Raw genomic sequence first — 15,965 nt, forward strand, 5'->3', positions numbered from 1 at the left:
TTGCGCGACCTTGACGCAAGGTGACCGCCTCGAAGCTGCCAAAGGTACGCGTGTTATTCGCCTTTGAGTAGCGTACGCGTACGGATCTGTCTATCACCGGCATTCGCGCATGTGTCGTGACTACCGGTTAGTTTTGTGTCCAAAGATAACAGAAGTATTACAGTTCGCTTGAAAAGAATCGATACTCGTGAAAAAACGCGCCAAAATCGTATTTAACATATGGGTAATAACCAGTCTAATTGAAAATTTTACAGAAAAAAAATTAATTTTCGTTAACGAAAACCAATTAAATCAAATTTAAAGTGCCAAGTAGAAAATTGATTTTATATACAACAACAAAAGTACAAATTATTGGCATAGTAGTATCAAATTAATAAACATCGAATTCTAAGTAAAAGAAAAAAAATAGAGATGTCGGCCTCAGAAGTAGATCACGAGAAGAGGAAACAAATTTCGGTGCGTGGAATTGTTGACGTGGAAAATGTCGGGAATTTTAAGAAAACTTTCAACAGACATCTGCACTATACACTTGTGAAAGATCGTAATGTGGCCACAAGTCGGGATTATTTCTTCGCATTGGCACATAGCGTCAAGGACAACTTAGTGTCAAGATGGATACGTACTCAGCAATATTATTATGAGAAAGACCCCAAGGTATGTTTCCTCAAGTCCTTATCTTCTATAACAACACAAAATAATTATTTAAAGTAAAATACAAAGTACGAGTTGTAGATGTTGTAGTATATAATGTTTGATAAACAAAATATTTTAAATAATCAAAATTGATACAGAATACAACATTTAACGACTGCCGGTAAGTATAATTTCCGCAATTATCTAATATTTTATATATTATCCGTACATTTACGCAAATAACATAACATATTAAATGTGTTATTTCTTGTATCGACTAATAATGTAATTATGTATATAAAATAAAATTTTTTACACTCATAATATTTTATGTATTTAGAACAAAAATTGATAAATAATTCTTCTTAACACACTTTGAACATATAATATGTTTCTGAAACTTGGTGGTTGACAACTGTCTTAAATATTTTTTACAGTGTTGTATAATGAACATCAATTTCCTAAGATTCTTCGTTTATGTATTTCTCTGTCTGCTTGATAACGTCACGTCTATAATATCTCACCGGTCAATGACTTTCTGTTCATTTGTCGAACAAAAATAAATAAGTAGACGATTTTCAGGCAATGTAATTACAATTTAAATGATAACTAAACCAATGAACAACAACACGTATCAATGATCCTTGCTTTTTAACGACTGTGCGTAATGTAAACATTGACAAAATTGAGCTACATCAATAAATCGAAAAATGTTTACACATTAAAAGAAATGTACATCCTAGAAAATAGATAACAGTATGTTAAAATAAATTACCAGTTCAAGTAAAATTTTCGTAATGGTTGGAAATTACTGGTACAAATATGTATGCAATACTATTTATATGATAAATATGCTATATCGTAATGAACCTTCAAAATGTAGATGCAACACGTTGCAGCGTCTATTTTGGTTCGGCCTTAGTATCGTCTCATCCTGAGGTCTCGAGCCAAACAGTTTTCTTACAATGTCACGTTGACGATAAGAGCATTCGATTTTTGAAACCATTCCAATTACATCGATAAATTATTAATAATTGTTTATAAATTTTTACGAGGCCATTGTGCTAATCGACTATTTTGCAACAATTCTAAGTCCAGTATTAATAATCACAAACTTCTAAATATAACTTAATGTGTACTTTACAATAATTCAATAATCACTTTCAATTCACGAGCAATTTAAATTTATCGAGTTAACTGAATTGTCGTTTATTTAATTTGTATTCAAATATTAATGTAAAAAAGATAATGAAAGAAAGAATTCTCTAGGAAGGAATTAATAATAGGAAAACGAAAAAGTCATTCTGCACAACGTTTTCCGTAGCAAAGGGAGAGAAAATACAAAAGGGCGGGGCTTGAACGAGGAAGAAGTAAAATTAGGCAATATTGAGTAAAGAAGAAAGATGATGACATATTTAAGTAAGGGAAACGGAAGAAAGGCGAAAATAGATTGAAAGAAAGACTAATAAGCAACTAGAAAATTTTGAGGGAACGGAATTATTTATATATATTGTTAGGTATGGGTAAACTGGAACGAAGTGCAATACATACATAAAATAGAAAGAGATAATCAGACAAATCGAAAAAAAATTAGTTTGCTATACAGAAATCATATTTTACCATATTATTTTAGAATTTGCTATTTTCCAAAGAAATTTTATATGTGCAATCACGTGCTTAATTTGAAGTCCACATTAAATTAAAGTACATAAATAACGACGAAACAAAACAATTAAATATTTTCTACTTTACGAGATATTTATGACGTTTAATCACGGAAATTGCTTCAACGATATAAATCATGTGGTAAAACTATTAAAAGCTGAGAGAAGTCACGTTTAACACGTTCTCTGTCGAGTCCAGCACTTGGACCGAGTCCCGTATTATTTTGAAAATGTTTTAAGAGTTCAAGCTGTTCGAAGTTTCAAATTTTTTGAGATAGATTTTCTATATTCGTTTTTGTATTCATGTGAAATATATAATAAATAAAGAAATGACAATTTAGTTAATCCTAAATAAACTCTTTATTTATATTTCAACTCTGGAGTTTTGGATCATTTTCTAAAAATTATAAGTTTAGAAAAAAAAATTGAAGCAAAATAGAATAATTCAAAAATTATATAAAAGTGAAAAAGATTATAAATAATTACTGTGAATGTTCAATGGAAAAATATAAAGACAAAGATATAGATACCTGAATGGTATATTATGTACAATAATTTAAACGAAAAATTAGCATGAAACTATACATAAGCTAAATTCTCAATATAATTATTCAATACAAATCTATAATAAAATGATTTTAAGTACGAAAAAGTATTGAAAAATATTTCGTCGTGGATTGTAAGCGCGACGAAAATTAATTTTAGTCCATCCCACTTTGTCTTTTGTCGTTTAGAAACGAGGGTCCAATTTATTCACAGACCAATAGGCACACATAATGGAACACATAACGAGATTTATATTAAGCGGTTTTATAATAGAAGCACTAAAGATACAATAAGACTTAATTTATGGAAGCTGTTGTAACACATGACTAATAACTTTTATTCTACCAAGTCATAGTTCAATGTCTTCTTGTTTGTAGTGTTTATCAGGACATAATATTTGAAATTGTTTATCACTTACTCTTAAAATAATAGATAAGAATAATTCTTAAAAATATTATAATTAACTTTTTGTACCTTTTAATAAAGCACATATGATTTACTTTTTTGAGGATATTATCTAATAAGAACTCTTCAATGTACTGTAATCAACTATTTATATTTTTTAATAAGATACAATATTTTGTTTCAGAGGGTATACTACCTTTCCTTGGAATATTATATGGGGAGAACCCTTCAAAATACTATGATCAACTTAGGTATTCAAGGTGCCTGTGATGAGGCAATGTATCAGGTCAGTTTGAAGCAAAATCAATATACAATTATTGAGAAGAATTACTAATAACTATTTTACTCTGTTCCAATTACAGATGGGCTTAGACATTGAAGAACTTGAAGAACTTGAAGAAGATGCTGGCCTAGGAAATGGAGGTTTGGGGAGACTTGCAGCTTGTTTCCTGGACAGCATGGCTACTCTTGGCTTAGCAGCCTATGGATATGGTATTCGATACGAGTATGGAATATTTGCACAAAAGATTAAGAATGGAGAACAAGTAGAGGAACCAGATGATTGGCTACGATATGGAAACCCATGGGAAAAAGCTAGACCTGAATTCATGCTTCCTGTGAACTTTTATGGACAAGTTATTGATACACCTGAAGGAAAGAAATGGGTGAACACACAGGTTTGTACAAAATAAGTAAACAAGGTCATAAGCTAATTTTTATTTGTAAATTGTTTATTATATCTTCATTCAGGTTGTGTTTGCAATGCCCTATGACAACCCAATTCCTGGATATAAAAATAATGTTGTAAATACTCTGAGATTGTGGTCTGCTAAATCACCAGTAGAATTCAATCTCCAATTTTGTAAGCAAAGTTTATTTATTAATTTGTGTCTTTACTCATGTATTTTAGCATATATTAAAGTTTCCATCCATTCATTCGTAATTTCCGTCATTTACATCCATAAATATTCTTTTTAGTCAATAATGGTGACTATATCCAAGCTGTAATTGATCGCAACTTGGCAGAAAACATTTCTAGGGTGCTATATCCTAACGACAACTTCTTTGAGGGAAAAGAGTTGCGATTAAAACAGGAATACTTTATGGTTGCTGCAACTCTTCAAGACATAATACGCAGGTTACTAAATATTCGCATTTAACTGGTTCTTTATTTTTCATTTTATACTTGCAACAGAGTAGTATATTTCATCATTGATTCTGTTTACTTCCATGTACATTATCTATGTATTTCATAATCATCACTTGTTTTCAATTGTTCTTTATCATTATTAGGCATGCGTGCAATATATCTAAACATTCTTAGTTTATCGCACAATATGCGGATTTTGTACCCTGTTTTTTGCATGTTTGTGCATGCACTCATTACTTAATTATGCATACTTAATTATAGATCATGAATGTATTTGTACTCCTTTATCCATTGGTATCAATTCATTCTCATTATTAACTAGAATTTATTTATTTTTCTGTTATAGTATTTAGTTAATAAATTTCATAAAAAGTAATTTTTTTAAATATTATTAATCATAGGTATAAATCCAGCAAGTTTGGCTCAAGGGAACACCATAGAACAGACTTTGATATGTTCCCTGACAAGGTTGCCATTCAATTAAACGATACTCATCCTTCTTTGGCCATTCCTGAACTAATGAGAATTCTTATTGATGTTGAAGGACTTCCTTGGGAAAAGGTAACTTATACATTTTACATATTACTTTCCCTGGGTAAAAATATCTTTAACAATTTAATAACATGTGACTGCTATAAAGGCTTGGGACATCACAATCAGAACCTGTGCTTATACCAATCACACAGTGCTTCCAGAGGCTCTTGAACGATGGCCAACAAGTATGCTGGAAAGCATTCTTCCACGACACTTGCAAATCATCTATCACATAAACTTTCTTCACCTACAAGCAGTCACTGCCAAGTATCCTAACGACCTAGATCGTCTTCGTCGCATGTCTTTAATCGAAGAAGAAGGCGAGAAGAGAGTTAATATGGCGCATCTTTCCATTGTTGGTAGTCACGCTATCAATGGTGTTGCAGCATTACATTCAGAAATTTTGAAAAAAAGCGTGTATGTACTTTTGTACTCATCAAATATAGTTATAATACTTTCAATGAGTACTTCTAACTGTATTATTATTTCAGTTTTAAAGATTTCTATGAAATGAATCCTGAGAAATTTCAAAATAAGACCAATGGTATCACGCCAAGAAGATGGCTTCTTCTCTGTAATCCAAATCTCTCAGATATCATTGAAGAAGTGAGTGTCATTATTAAAAATTTATATTTTAAAGTAGCAATTAACAAAAAACTTTTAGATAATCCAACTGTAATTCTAGAATTTTTAAAAATAAGTTTTTAAATATCATTGATTCATTATATATGATTTTCTTTCCTCTTTTAGAAAATTGGCGACGAATGGACGGTACATCTTGAGCAACTAACACAATTAAAACAATGGGCCAAAGATCCAGTCTTCCAACGCAGTATAATGAAAGTGAAACAAGAAAACAAATTGAAAGTAGCACAATTACTTGAAAAAGATTATGGTGTTAAAGTGAATCCTGCCTCCATCTATGACATTCAGGTAATTGCTCCTTGTTATATAAAAATACATATACATATCAGCTTTATATATATATATACATATATATATATAAAATAGGTGAAACGAATACACGAGTATAAGAGACAACTATTGAACTGTCTACACGTAATTACCCTCTACAATAGAATAAAGAAAAATCCAGCTGCACCGTTTGCTCCGCGAACAGTAATGATTGGAGGAAAAGCAGCACCAGGCTATCATTTGGCAAAGAAAATTATAAAATTGATTTGCAGCGTGGGGAACGTTATAAATAATGATCCGATTATTGGCGACAAATTGAAATTTATTTTCTTAGAAAATTATAGGGTCACCTTAGCTGAAAAGATTATTCCAGCCGCAGACTTGAGTGAGCAGATTTCAACTGCTGGTACTGAAGCTTCTGGTACAGGAAATATGAAGTTTATGGTGAGTAACAATTGAAAATTGACTCACTTATAAATAATTGAGGCTCATTTTAGTTAAACGGAGCTTTAACGATTGGTACACTGGACGGTGCCAATGTGGAAATGGCTGAAGAAATGGGTGAAGAAAATATATTTATTTTCGGTATGACTGTTGAACAAGTGGAGGAATTACAGAAGAAAGGATACAATGCTCATGATTATTACAACAGGCTCCCAGAATTGAAACAATGCATTGATCAGATTCAGGGTGGCTTTTTTAGTCCTAATAATCCAGATGAGTTCAAAGACATTACTAATGTTCTACTTAACTGGGATAGATTTTATTTATTTGCTGATTATGAGAGCTATATTAAAATGCAGGATCATGTTGGTAAAGTTTATCAGGTGTGTTCACAGCTATTTTTGTTAAATATAAAGTTTTACATATTTATGTTTTTCAAGATTCTGTTTACTACTTCATACTCTATTTTCAGGATGAAACCAAGTGGGTAGAAATGGCAATTCATAATATAGCTTCATCTGGAAAATTCTCATCAGACCGCACAATCGCGGAATACGCTCGTGAGATTTGGGGTGTCGAGCCATCTTGGCAACGATTACCTGCACCCCACGAACCAAGAGACATTTAAATTATACCATTTTTTTTTTAGCCAATTTATGTTTCCGCTTATTACGCACATTATTAACAGTCGTTCTTTCTTTTTTAATTTTTTTCTTTTTTAATTAGCTAAATAAATATTTTTAAACAAGCGTGAATAGTTTCACAATTAAATCAGTCATAAAATAAGCAAAATTTTCCTAAAATATATTACAAAAAAATGCTAAAAAATTAGAATTCTATAACTTATTAAATCTGATTGTATAAGATCTATACAATCATGCAGGTTTTAGAAAACTATTTGTTGCTTTCATATCATTCTTGTTACTCACTGACTGAAAATTATTCATGTTTGCTTAAAAAAAAAGCATGTACTGCCTGTAATTTGTTAAAAATTTTATTAACAACCATCGACTGATCAACGAATGGAGAGAAAAGTCAAACTTAAAAGCAAATTTCTCATATTCCTACATTCTAGCTAAAGACAAAATATAATATTAACAATTATAATAAATTCTCTTTTAAAAAAATGACATGTTTGAAAGAAATAGTTAAAGGATGTATCAGAAGTTAGTCATATTTTTCTACTTGTAAATAAAATGCCCATAATAAAGTTGAAGGAGATATACTATATGTACAATCTGAAGGAAATATTACAAATTTATCTATTGTTAACTAACTCAAACATTAGTGAAGCTCAGAAAAAAAACTATGCTATTTATCTTGAACTTTAAACCCTCCATTATGATATTACTATCAATATTTAATTGTATATTTAATAATGCTTATGTTGTATGAAAATCTACTAGTATTGTAAAAATACTTATTGCCAAGTTTTGGAATTAAACTTTGCAAAAAATAATTATGCGTGTTTCTATTCAATTAAATGAAACGTACTGAAATTATTAATCATCCCCTTCTTTACTAAAATTAGTTTTAGAGAATCTATTGTAGAAACGTAATGTTTTGAAAAAAATTTAGTTTTTCGAAGTTTCATTTTAACACCTTTGTTTTTTCGAATACGCGCCTCAATTGAATCAAACGTACATTTCCAATCAGATTTGCGCCCACGAAAATATAGCTTGCAATAGGTCAATACTGTAATAAATCATTGTTCGAGATTATCAGAAAACATGTCTGTAAACCAAGATGAAATTTTTGTGCAAACAAAAGAAAACGCTCGCCGAGAATTCTCGTTTGTTGATGAGGACACACTGCCGTTAGTGAGTATCGATTGGTCATATAAGCATTTGAGTCATAGATAACTCAAACATAGATTTACCAATTGAAAATTTCAGCATTGCTTTCTAACCTACTTCTTTGACCTACTTCAACGGCAATATCGACGACAGAGAAATTTAACTGTTTAACAAAGTTAATATTTTAATACGACTACTATGTTCATATTGTTTCAAGTATTTACTAAAGTAACATTTTATCTATTTTGGTATCTCTCATTTGTGATATTAATTACCCCAACACTTTGTCTTACAAACTTCATGTTAATACCTGATTATTTGATTTAATAGTTAATACTATAAATAGCTTGTAATGAAGTAAATAGCATTGAATACATAATATATATCAATGTCTGTTATTGTTTCATCATTTCAACAATACTCGTATTGTACATTATTCCAAGTGTCTGCATTGGTACATCTGTTAATATCCATATATAATTACTATAATAGATTGACTACTAAAAAATTCGTAGTCATTAGACAAATGCATATGTTGGTTATGTTCATCTTGAATAAAATACTCGTTTGAAACGAATTGTGCGCAAGTCTTTATTAATTTCAATCCTGTTTCAAATTTATCTTAAACCTTTATCAAATCTGATAGAGTATATATGCAATATTTATTCGTTGTAGTTGGTAAAGAAGATTGTACATTCGTAAGAAACATAAAAATAAAATTAACGAGAAAAAAATATTTGCAGGTTAGACAGTAATGAGAAGTTTTGTAATAGACATGTTGAACAAATTTTGGTAATCATCTTGTTATAAGATTTGTTCTTCAATTCAAGAATATACCAAAAAGTTTAAATTTTACAATTCATTGAACCAATTTACCTACCATATAAAAATTCTATCTACCTTTATACTCAAACGTAATGATGTTCTTCATCCTTATCCTAGGTCTCCTATCATCTTTACAAAATAAATTCGCGACCGGTCTTTTCGTATTAAGAAAATGAAGATGAATGCCTGCATAAATAGAATAATGATTCCCATGGAAACTAATGTCGAGAATTCGTATCCAAACTTTGACTAGCTTCTATGTATGAGTCTTCAAAATTTATTCCAAGTAGTCACATCCCTTTGAGACACCTGGTATGCTAAAATTAAATTGATACCACGTTATGTCCATAATGAAATGTAAAATTGAAATTTTTAGTTTATGATTTGTTGTTCTATATAAGTCTATTAAAAGTACCTGAATCACGTAGTCCCTTTGGCGCAGAGGATAGCGCGTTGGACTTCTAATCCAAAGGTCGCGGGTTCGATCCCCGCAAGGGATGATACCGTTTTGCTTTCGAAAACACTTAAATCAATACGTGTACGTATTTTTTTTATTTTAATTATTTAATAATTATTCATTAAAAAACGGTGTGCCGTATATAATATACAGAACTTTCGTGTTTTTATTCTCTACAATTTTTTTTTAAATCCTTGTAAAGAAATAATGAAATTTGTGTCTCTCCTTCGTGTCTGTATTTTACCATTCATTTACTAGAAAAATGCTGAACAATAATAACGTAAAAGAAACACTTTTTATGTGTGTTATATATGCTGGGTGTCCTAAACAAATATAATCCATTAATAATATACCAATCAAATATTTTAACTCTATCTTTTAATATTCTAAAAAGTGAATCATTAAAACTAAAGTAAATTCTTTTATTTCAGTACAAAGTATTGATATGCATTATGTTTCTGTTGCAGAATGGATCAAAACCGTTTCCATTGCAACCTCTAAAACCGACGTCAGCTATTGTCATCACAGGCTACATTCCTCCGGATGCTGTAGGGTAATTTCTTGTAATATGAAATTGTTAAAAACATTACACTATTGTGCGAATAAATACATAAAATATAATTGCCGCAGATTTTCAGTGAATTTGTTACACAATGCTACAGGAAACATTGCATTACATTTCAACGCTCGGTTGGACAGGGGATACGTTGTACGGAACACGAAATTTAGGGGATCTTGGGAGGAGGAAGAAACATGTTCTCCAGCTGGACATACCGCCTTTCGGCGCAACTCTTATGTTCACATTTTGATTTTCTGCACTGCCAACGCGTTTCAAGCAAGGATGGATACTTCTTATACGTACCAAAAATATTTAACAAATTTAATAATATATGGATCCGAAATATTTTTTCTAGATTGCTGTAAATGGAGAGCATTTTTGTGCATTCTCATATAGAATGCCTCTTAAAGACATAACAAGTCTTGAGGTCAATGGATCGCTCGAAGATACTAGATTTCGGCAGCTCAAGTTGTTTGTCTATCCAGACCCAAAAATATGCAAACCTAACAGATTTTTAAGTTTAAAAATCGATCGACCGTTAGTCGAATTTCTCGTAGGTTCTCTCAATATTTAACTAATTTATCTTTCTTTGGTATTATCAACATTATGTTCAATAAATTTTGTATAGGATGTTCCAATTATGGTAGATCTTGAAGATGAATTCAAAATAGGATCTAAAATCTTCATTGCTGGAAGGTTAAAACTTCTTCCTCATTCGTGAGTTTTAACAATTTCTTCTTTTTTTAAATTAATTACTTTCTACAATGTCTTGTATTGAAGTTAAAACCAACAGTAAGTCGTTAACAAATATATTTTGTTTTCTTTCATTTTGTAACAGGTTTTATGTGAATCTACAAAAGGGAAAAACGATCTATCCTCATCCTCAAATTACTTTGCATTTCAATTCCCGTATTTTCTACGGTGTCTGCGCACCCTATGTCGTAATGAATTGTTGGAAGAATGGATCTTGGGAGCACGAGGAAAGGCACGAAGGACACTTATCCTGGATGCCTGGTCGTGATTTTCTTCTAACGTAGGTTCCATTGTTTTTAAAAGGATGTAATAGAAAATAAATATCCGGTGCAATGCTTACAACTTTTTTACGATGATTATACAACAATGACGCATTTAAAATGAATTTTCTTTATGTTTCTTTCCACCAGAATTCGATGTGAATACGAATCATATACGATATGGCTAGCAGACAAAATGATTGGTGAATTCAAACACAGATTAGAACCGTCTATCATCGATACCCTTGTGATTTCTGGAGACATTGTACTATATAAATTAGCTATGTCTTGAGCAACTTAAACAAACCTTTTTATCAGAATATCTATTATTTGTTACCCATTTTAATAAATAAGCATTTACATTTTATTTTATTTTCGGTTGCAATATTGTTCGCATATGTGTATATAAATTTGCGATTATTGAGCTAATTTAATTTTAAGTTATTTTACTAATAAATAAATCGTACATGTTAATACTTTTAATCGTGTCAATGACTTAGGCAACACAGTAATACTTTACCAAAGATTTATGGTCGAGTAATTTATTACATTAATTATAATGTTTGTTCCCTTTTTAGTTTCTTGTAAAAAAGCATATTTCAGTTTTATTTTGAGGTACTTATATAAAAATATATTCTACTTCAATCTAGAAGTAAAAATATTCCTGTAATTATTGTATAAATATCCTTTAACTTGAATTTTGCGCCACATGCTTCATCGTAGATGTGTGCATTATTCGACTGAAAAGTACGACATATATATATATGTATATAGTTTCAGACGAATATGAAAGAGCGCGAATGCAGAGTAACGGAACGGACAGTTTTTCAATAGTTTCGGATTATCTCATAGTTATGTGACTTGATTTATCTATTTTCAAACTTTATTTTATATTGTTTGTCCTTAATACAAATATGCATACACTTAGTATGGCAATAAAAGTGTAACAAAATACCCTTCGAAATATTTGAAAAACTGACAGTAACGAATAATTATAGACGTATTTTCGTATTTACATCACAGGATTTACTTATCGATACTTATACAGGTTAGTTTATCCGTTTATGTACTACATTTTAATTGCCTTAGTTTACTTATTCTTGTTTTTATAATCATATTAAAAGGAACATGTTTTCCTTCATACTTTGTATAAAATCACACTCGAATAATGTGCTACATTATTAGCATATTTAATCAATAATATAAATATTGTAGTATTACGTTTGAAATAATAAAATGTATTAATATTGGTACAATAAACTCTACTCAAAAAGTAGTTCTTACCCAAAAGTAATTCTTATATAATTTATGTTTTGTTTAATTGAAAGTTTGTAAAAATGTTTATTATTGAACATTACGTTTTACTTTGAAGAGAATTAAGAATATTTTATACATTATTCTAATTTTATTTTTGATGTACTTCTACAATGATTTATGCTTATTATTTATTTATTTCAGTTTCTATTTATATAGTACTAACAAAGCTAATGCAATATGTCTGTGGATACTATACAAGGAGATACATTATATACTCCACGTAGAGTTCAAAAATGTTTATTTGGATCAGCTGGAAATTCAACTAAAAAGAGCGTACAAAAGATTCAAAAAGATTCAAGAGTAGGTGACACCTTATCTGGAGATGAATCAGATTTAGGACCCATGTCACCGTTAGCACTTACCGATCCAAGTAGTTGCAATAGCTCTCCAAGAAATTTGCTTCTTTCTCCATGTACAACACCTAAACGGTCATCTTCATCGTTTAAAATGTATCCAACCTGGAATCAGTTGTCACCAAATGTACACAAAGGAAACAAGAATCATCATAATTCTTTGCATAGTACATTAAACAAATTAAATCAAAATATCAGATACTCTCCACAGCAAAAAAAACTACCAATCTCATCAAAATCCTTATCAAATTCACCATTAAAGAGTTTTAATTTTTGGACAACAAAGAAGTCAAAAACGAATCCATTAATAGATGAAACAGTAATAGAACCACCTGAAAGACATTTTGGGAAGGAATTACAGAATAGTATTATAGAAACTCCATATAAACGTGAAAGTTCAGAGCATAAGTTAATAACACCATTAACTTCAGAAAATAAAATGATACCATTGCCAAAATTACATAGACGTAAGTCTCTCAGCATGTTTGATTCAACTAAAATTTCTCCGCCCCAAAGAATAAACGGTACATTAAAGAGACGTGCATTTGAAGAATTAAGAAATACCGAAAAATTAACAAAGACAGATAATAATTGTTCAGTGCCTAAAGCTAGAGCAGCTTTATTTCAGGATAAAAGTTACAAAACAAAATTAAAAGATCTAACATTGAGCACAAAGAATTTTTACAGTAACCCTAATATAGAATTGAAAAAGAATTACAGAATTATCCATGAATCACCCAAACAGCAACAGCAAAGAAAAAGTTTTTCAGGACATCCCCGCCATAACAGAAGATCTATGAGAAGATACACAATAGGAGGAATCAATGGTGGAGTGTCACATGGAATTAGAAAACCAAAGCCAAAAGTTAAATTAGAGACTACAAAAAATAATGTGGTTGATACTGAAAAAAGTAATACAATTAATTCTCCACAAAATATAAATATTCAGAAGAATCATTTTAAAGCAATGAAAATACAAGACAGGAAGACATCTGGCTCAATATCAAGGGAAAAATCTCCAACACCAGAAATTGACCTTAATAAGCGTTTCTTCAAAGTTAAAAGAACATACAAAAGAAATAGCTTGGCTGTAGTAAAAGTAAATAAATTCATGATTGAATCAAATGATAAAATGGCATTAAAGCAAGAAAGTATCCAACCGATTAGACAAGCAAATAAACGAGCAAAATTAATGGATATAACATTTGATACCACTGATTTGACAGTAGATGAACCAGAATTGGAAGCTATGATAGAGGAAAACAATGTTGCTAACATATTAAAAGTGTTGGAAGATGATTGGGCTGATGATGAGTATGATGAAATGGAAATATTAAGTAATACAAAATTTGGACCCATTTCACCACTAAAACCGGTAGAAATTTTGAAAGATGTTACTATGTCACCAGCAAGTGAACTTAGTAGCATGACATCAATTATGAATATTAAAGACGTTAATACAGTAATGACTTTAGAAAATATTCCTTTGGATGATAATGAAAACAATGTTAAAGAGAATGGACATAAGTATTATCCACTATTTAATAAAGGATTCTCTGCTAATAAAGTACTTGAGTAAGTTAAAATAGTACTTTAGTACGTTAAAATATTCTAAAATATTTTGAATTACTTATTTAAAGCTGAAGATTTAATTCTAAATATTGTTTCAGTGAAATTGGTAAAAGGTCAATACATAGCATAAAAGGAAATGTAAATTGGCAATTATCTGTGAAACAAAATGGTAGTGAAAATCAATATCAATTAGATGCAGGACAAAAACAGTTTGGAGCTACTCAATGTACGGAATGTGGTGTTGTATATCAAATAGGGGATCCCGAAGATGAAAATGCTCATCTAAATTACCATAATAATAGAAGAACTCTAAAATTTCCTGTATGTAACATATATGTACATGCAGCACATACAAATAATCCATTAAATATGTTCTGTAATTGTAAACCTCTTAACTATAGGGTTGGAAGACAGAACGTGTAATTATGGAAGATTCTTTTACAATGAGTCGTGTAATTTTGGTAGAACCAGGTGATCCAAAACAATATTGGAATAAGATAACAAATGTTTTAGCATATATAGACAGAGATTTGGGATTAGTTGACACTAAATTATCTGATTATGAGCATAAAATGGTAAATATTGCTATTCCTTATGTTATAAATATTGCTTGTTTTTAACTTGCCTTATTTTTAGGTGTACTTATATATAAGGGATAAAATCATCTTGGGAGTCTTAGTTGCAGAACATATAAACACTGCTCACCGTATGATTCCTGAATTATTGGAATTGGATTGTTGTACAGCAGAAAGTACACCTGCTAAATGTGGTATAAATATTGTATGGACTGATATAAAACATCGTAAACAAGGCATCGCATCTAAACTAGTTGATATATTGAGGTACACTTTTATTATTATAAAACATGTATTAACATTATATACTGTTTTATTAATTAATATGTTTTCAATCTTTTTAGAGCTCAATTTTATTATGGTTATATAATGTCTTTGGATGATATTGCATTTTCAATTCCAACTCCAAGTGGAAAAATATTTGCTGAGAAATATACCAAAACTCGGAACTTTAAAGTTTATAATTAAAATTTGGTAACAATTTTATACATCTTTTTTAATAAAAAGTCAAAATTTTTAGTAATTTTAGCATTCATTTATGTTATTAATTTCTTTTTGTATAAAAATATTTCTTATACTGGTACATTTCGTGTTTACAAAATGTAGGCTTATTTATTTGTTTTATTTTCCAAATTCTTCGTTCAAAAAACAGTTTATCTTGTTAAAGTAATTAAAAAAAATTATTAATGTAACAAAGGAACTTAGCTGCTTTTATTAACATTATAACAACTGTTTCTGAACGAAGTATAAAAATGTTTTCAGTTTTTAACCCTTTGAGTATGGAATAGATTAGAGCTAAACACTTACACTAAATGACCTGGTGGATCTGTCCATACCATTCCATATTTCCTGCAAATAGTATTCACCAAATGTACATATGCGTGTTCATAGTACTCAAAGGGTTATACTACAATCATTACTGTTTTGTGAATGCAGTTATGTTTTAGCACGTTTCAAATTGTATAATTTGTTATTTTGAAATATAATTCACTTATACAAATATGTATTTGAAAAGTGATGCCTATTATGTACGTTTATATAATATTAACACTAATAGGAATACTTTTTTATGAGCATTAGCACATTACTTATAATAATTTTTAAATGATTTACCATTATTTTATGTGTTGCTTTAAATTTTATCATTCAAAATAAAATGTTGGCATAGTAATATTATAAACACACACGAATAAATAAAATTTGTTTT

The 15,965-nt window shown here is 29.9% G+C and overlaps 3 protein-coding genes and 1 non-coding gene across 4 annotated transcripts; all 4 read left to right on the forward strand.

Annotated features, from left to right (window-relative positions):
- The first annotated feature begins 57 nt into the window (after positions 1-57).
- Glyp (glycogen phosphorylase) lies at positions 58-7,074 on the forward strand. Its single transcript, XM_076317128.1, has 12 exons — positions 58-654; positions 3,433-3,534; positions 3,611-3,925; positions 3,999-4,110; positions 4,227-4,386; positions 4,800-4,959; positions 5,039-5,349; positions 5,424-5,538; positions 5,683-5,865; positions 5,944-6,291; positions 6,345-6,674; positions 6,764-7,074. The coding sequence occupies exons 1-12, from the start codon at positions 412-414 to the stop codon at positions 6,917-6,919; spliced, it is 2,535 nt and encodes an 844-aa protein (XP_076173243.1). The 5' UTR covers positions 58-411; the 3' UTR covers positions 6,920-7,074.
- Positions 7,075-7,878: 804 nt separating this feature from the next.
- On the forward strand, positions 7,879-11,375 carry LOC143149590 (galectin-8). Its single transcript, XM_076317131.1, has 7 exons — positions 7,879-8,111; positions 9,837-9,922; positions 10,000-10,204; positions 10,284-10,481; positions 10,557-10,645; positions 10,767-10,961; positions 11,092-11,375. Exons 1-7 carry the CDS (start codon positions 8,022-8,024, stop codon positions 11,231-11,233), a joined length of 1,005 nt encoding a protein of 334 aa, XP_076173246.1. The 5' UTR covers positions 7,879-8,021; the 3' UTR covers positions 11,234-11,375.
- Trnar-ucu (transfer RNA arginine (anticodon UCU)) lies at positions 9,340-9,412 on the forward strand. Its single transcript has one exon. It is a non-coding gene; the product is annotated as a tRNA-Arg (tRNA).
- Positions 11,376-11,593: 218 nt separating the features above from the next.
- Positions 11,594-15,965, forward strand: Eco (Establishment of cohesion). Its single transcript, XM_076317129.1, has 6 exons — positions 11,594-11,989; positions 12,400-14,186; positions 14,282-14,504; positions 14,585-14,758; positions 14,820-15,025; positions 15,103-15,965. Exons 2-6 carry the CDS (start codon positions 12,436-12,438, stop codon positions 15,224-15,226), a joined length of 2,478 nt encoding a protein of 825 aa, XP_076173244.1. The 5' UTR covers positions 11,594-11,989; positions 12,400-12,435; the 3' UTR covers positions 15,227-15,965.

Source organism: Ptiloglossa arizonensis, chromosome 7, assembly GCF_051014685.1.
Source record: "Ptiloglossa arizonensis isolate GNS036 chromosome 7, iyPtiAriz1_principal, whole genome shotgun sequence".
Lineage (NCBI taxonomy): Eukaryota > Metazoa > Arthropoda > Insecta > Hymenoptera > Colletidae > Ptiloglossa > Ptiloglossa arizonensis.

Coding starts and splice junctions, on each gene's coding strand:
- Glyp (XM_076317128.1), top strand. CDS start 412: ATGTCGGCCTCAGAAGTAGATCACGAGAAGAGGAAACAAATTTCGGTG. Junction 4,387..4,799: donor CTTCAAGACATAATACGCAG/GTTACTAAATAT, acceptor TATTAATCATAG/GTATAAATCCAGCAAGTTTG. Junction 6,292..6,344: donor CAGGAAATATGAAGTTTATG/GTGAGTAACAAT, acceptor GGCTCATTTTAG/TTAAACGGAGCTTTAACGAT.
- LOC143149590 (XM_076317131.1), top strand. CDS start 8,022: ATGTCTGTAAACCAAGATGAAATTTTTGTGCAAACAAAAGAAAACGCT. Junction 9,923..9,999: donor ATTCCTCCGGATGCTGTAGG/GTAATTTCTTGT, acceptor TAATTGCCGCAG/ATTTTCAGTGAATTTGTTAC. Junction 10,482..10,556: donor GACCGTTAGTCGAATTTCTC/GTAGGTTCTCTC, acceptor AATTTTGTATAG/GATGTTCCAATTATGGTAGA.
- Eco (XM_076317129.1), top strand. CDS start 12,436: ATGTCTGTGGATACTATACAAGGAGATACATTATATACTCCACGTAGA. Junction 14,187..14,281: donor TCTGCTAATAAAGTACTTGA/GTAAGTTAAAAT, acceptor ATATTGTTTCAG/TGAAATTGGTAAAAGGTCAA. Junction 14,759..14,819: donor CTGATTATGAGCATAAAATG/GTAAATATTGCT, acceptor CCTTATTTTTAG/GTGTACTTATATATAAGGGA.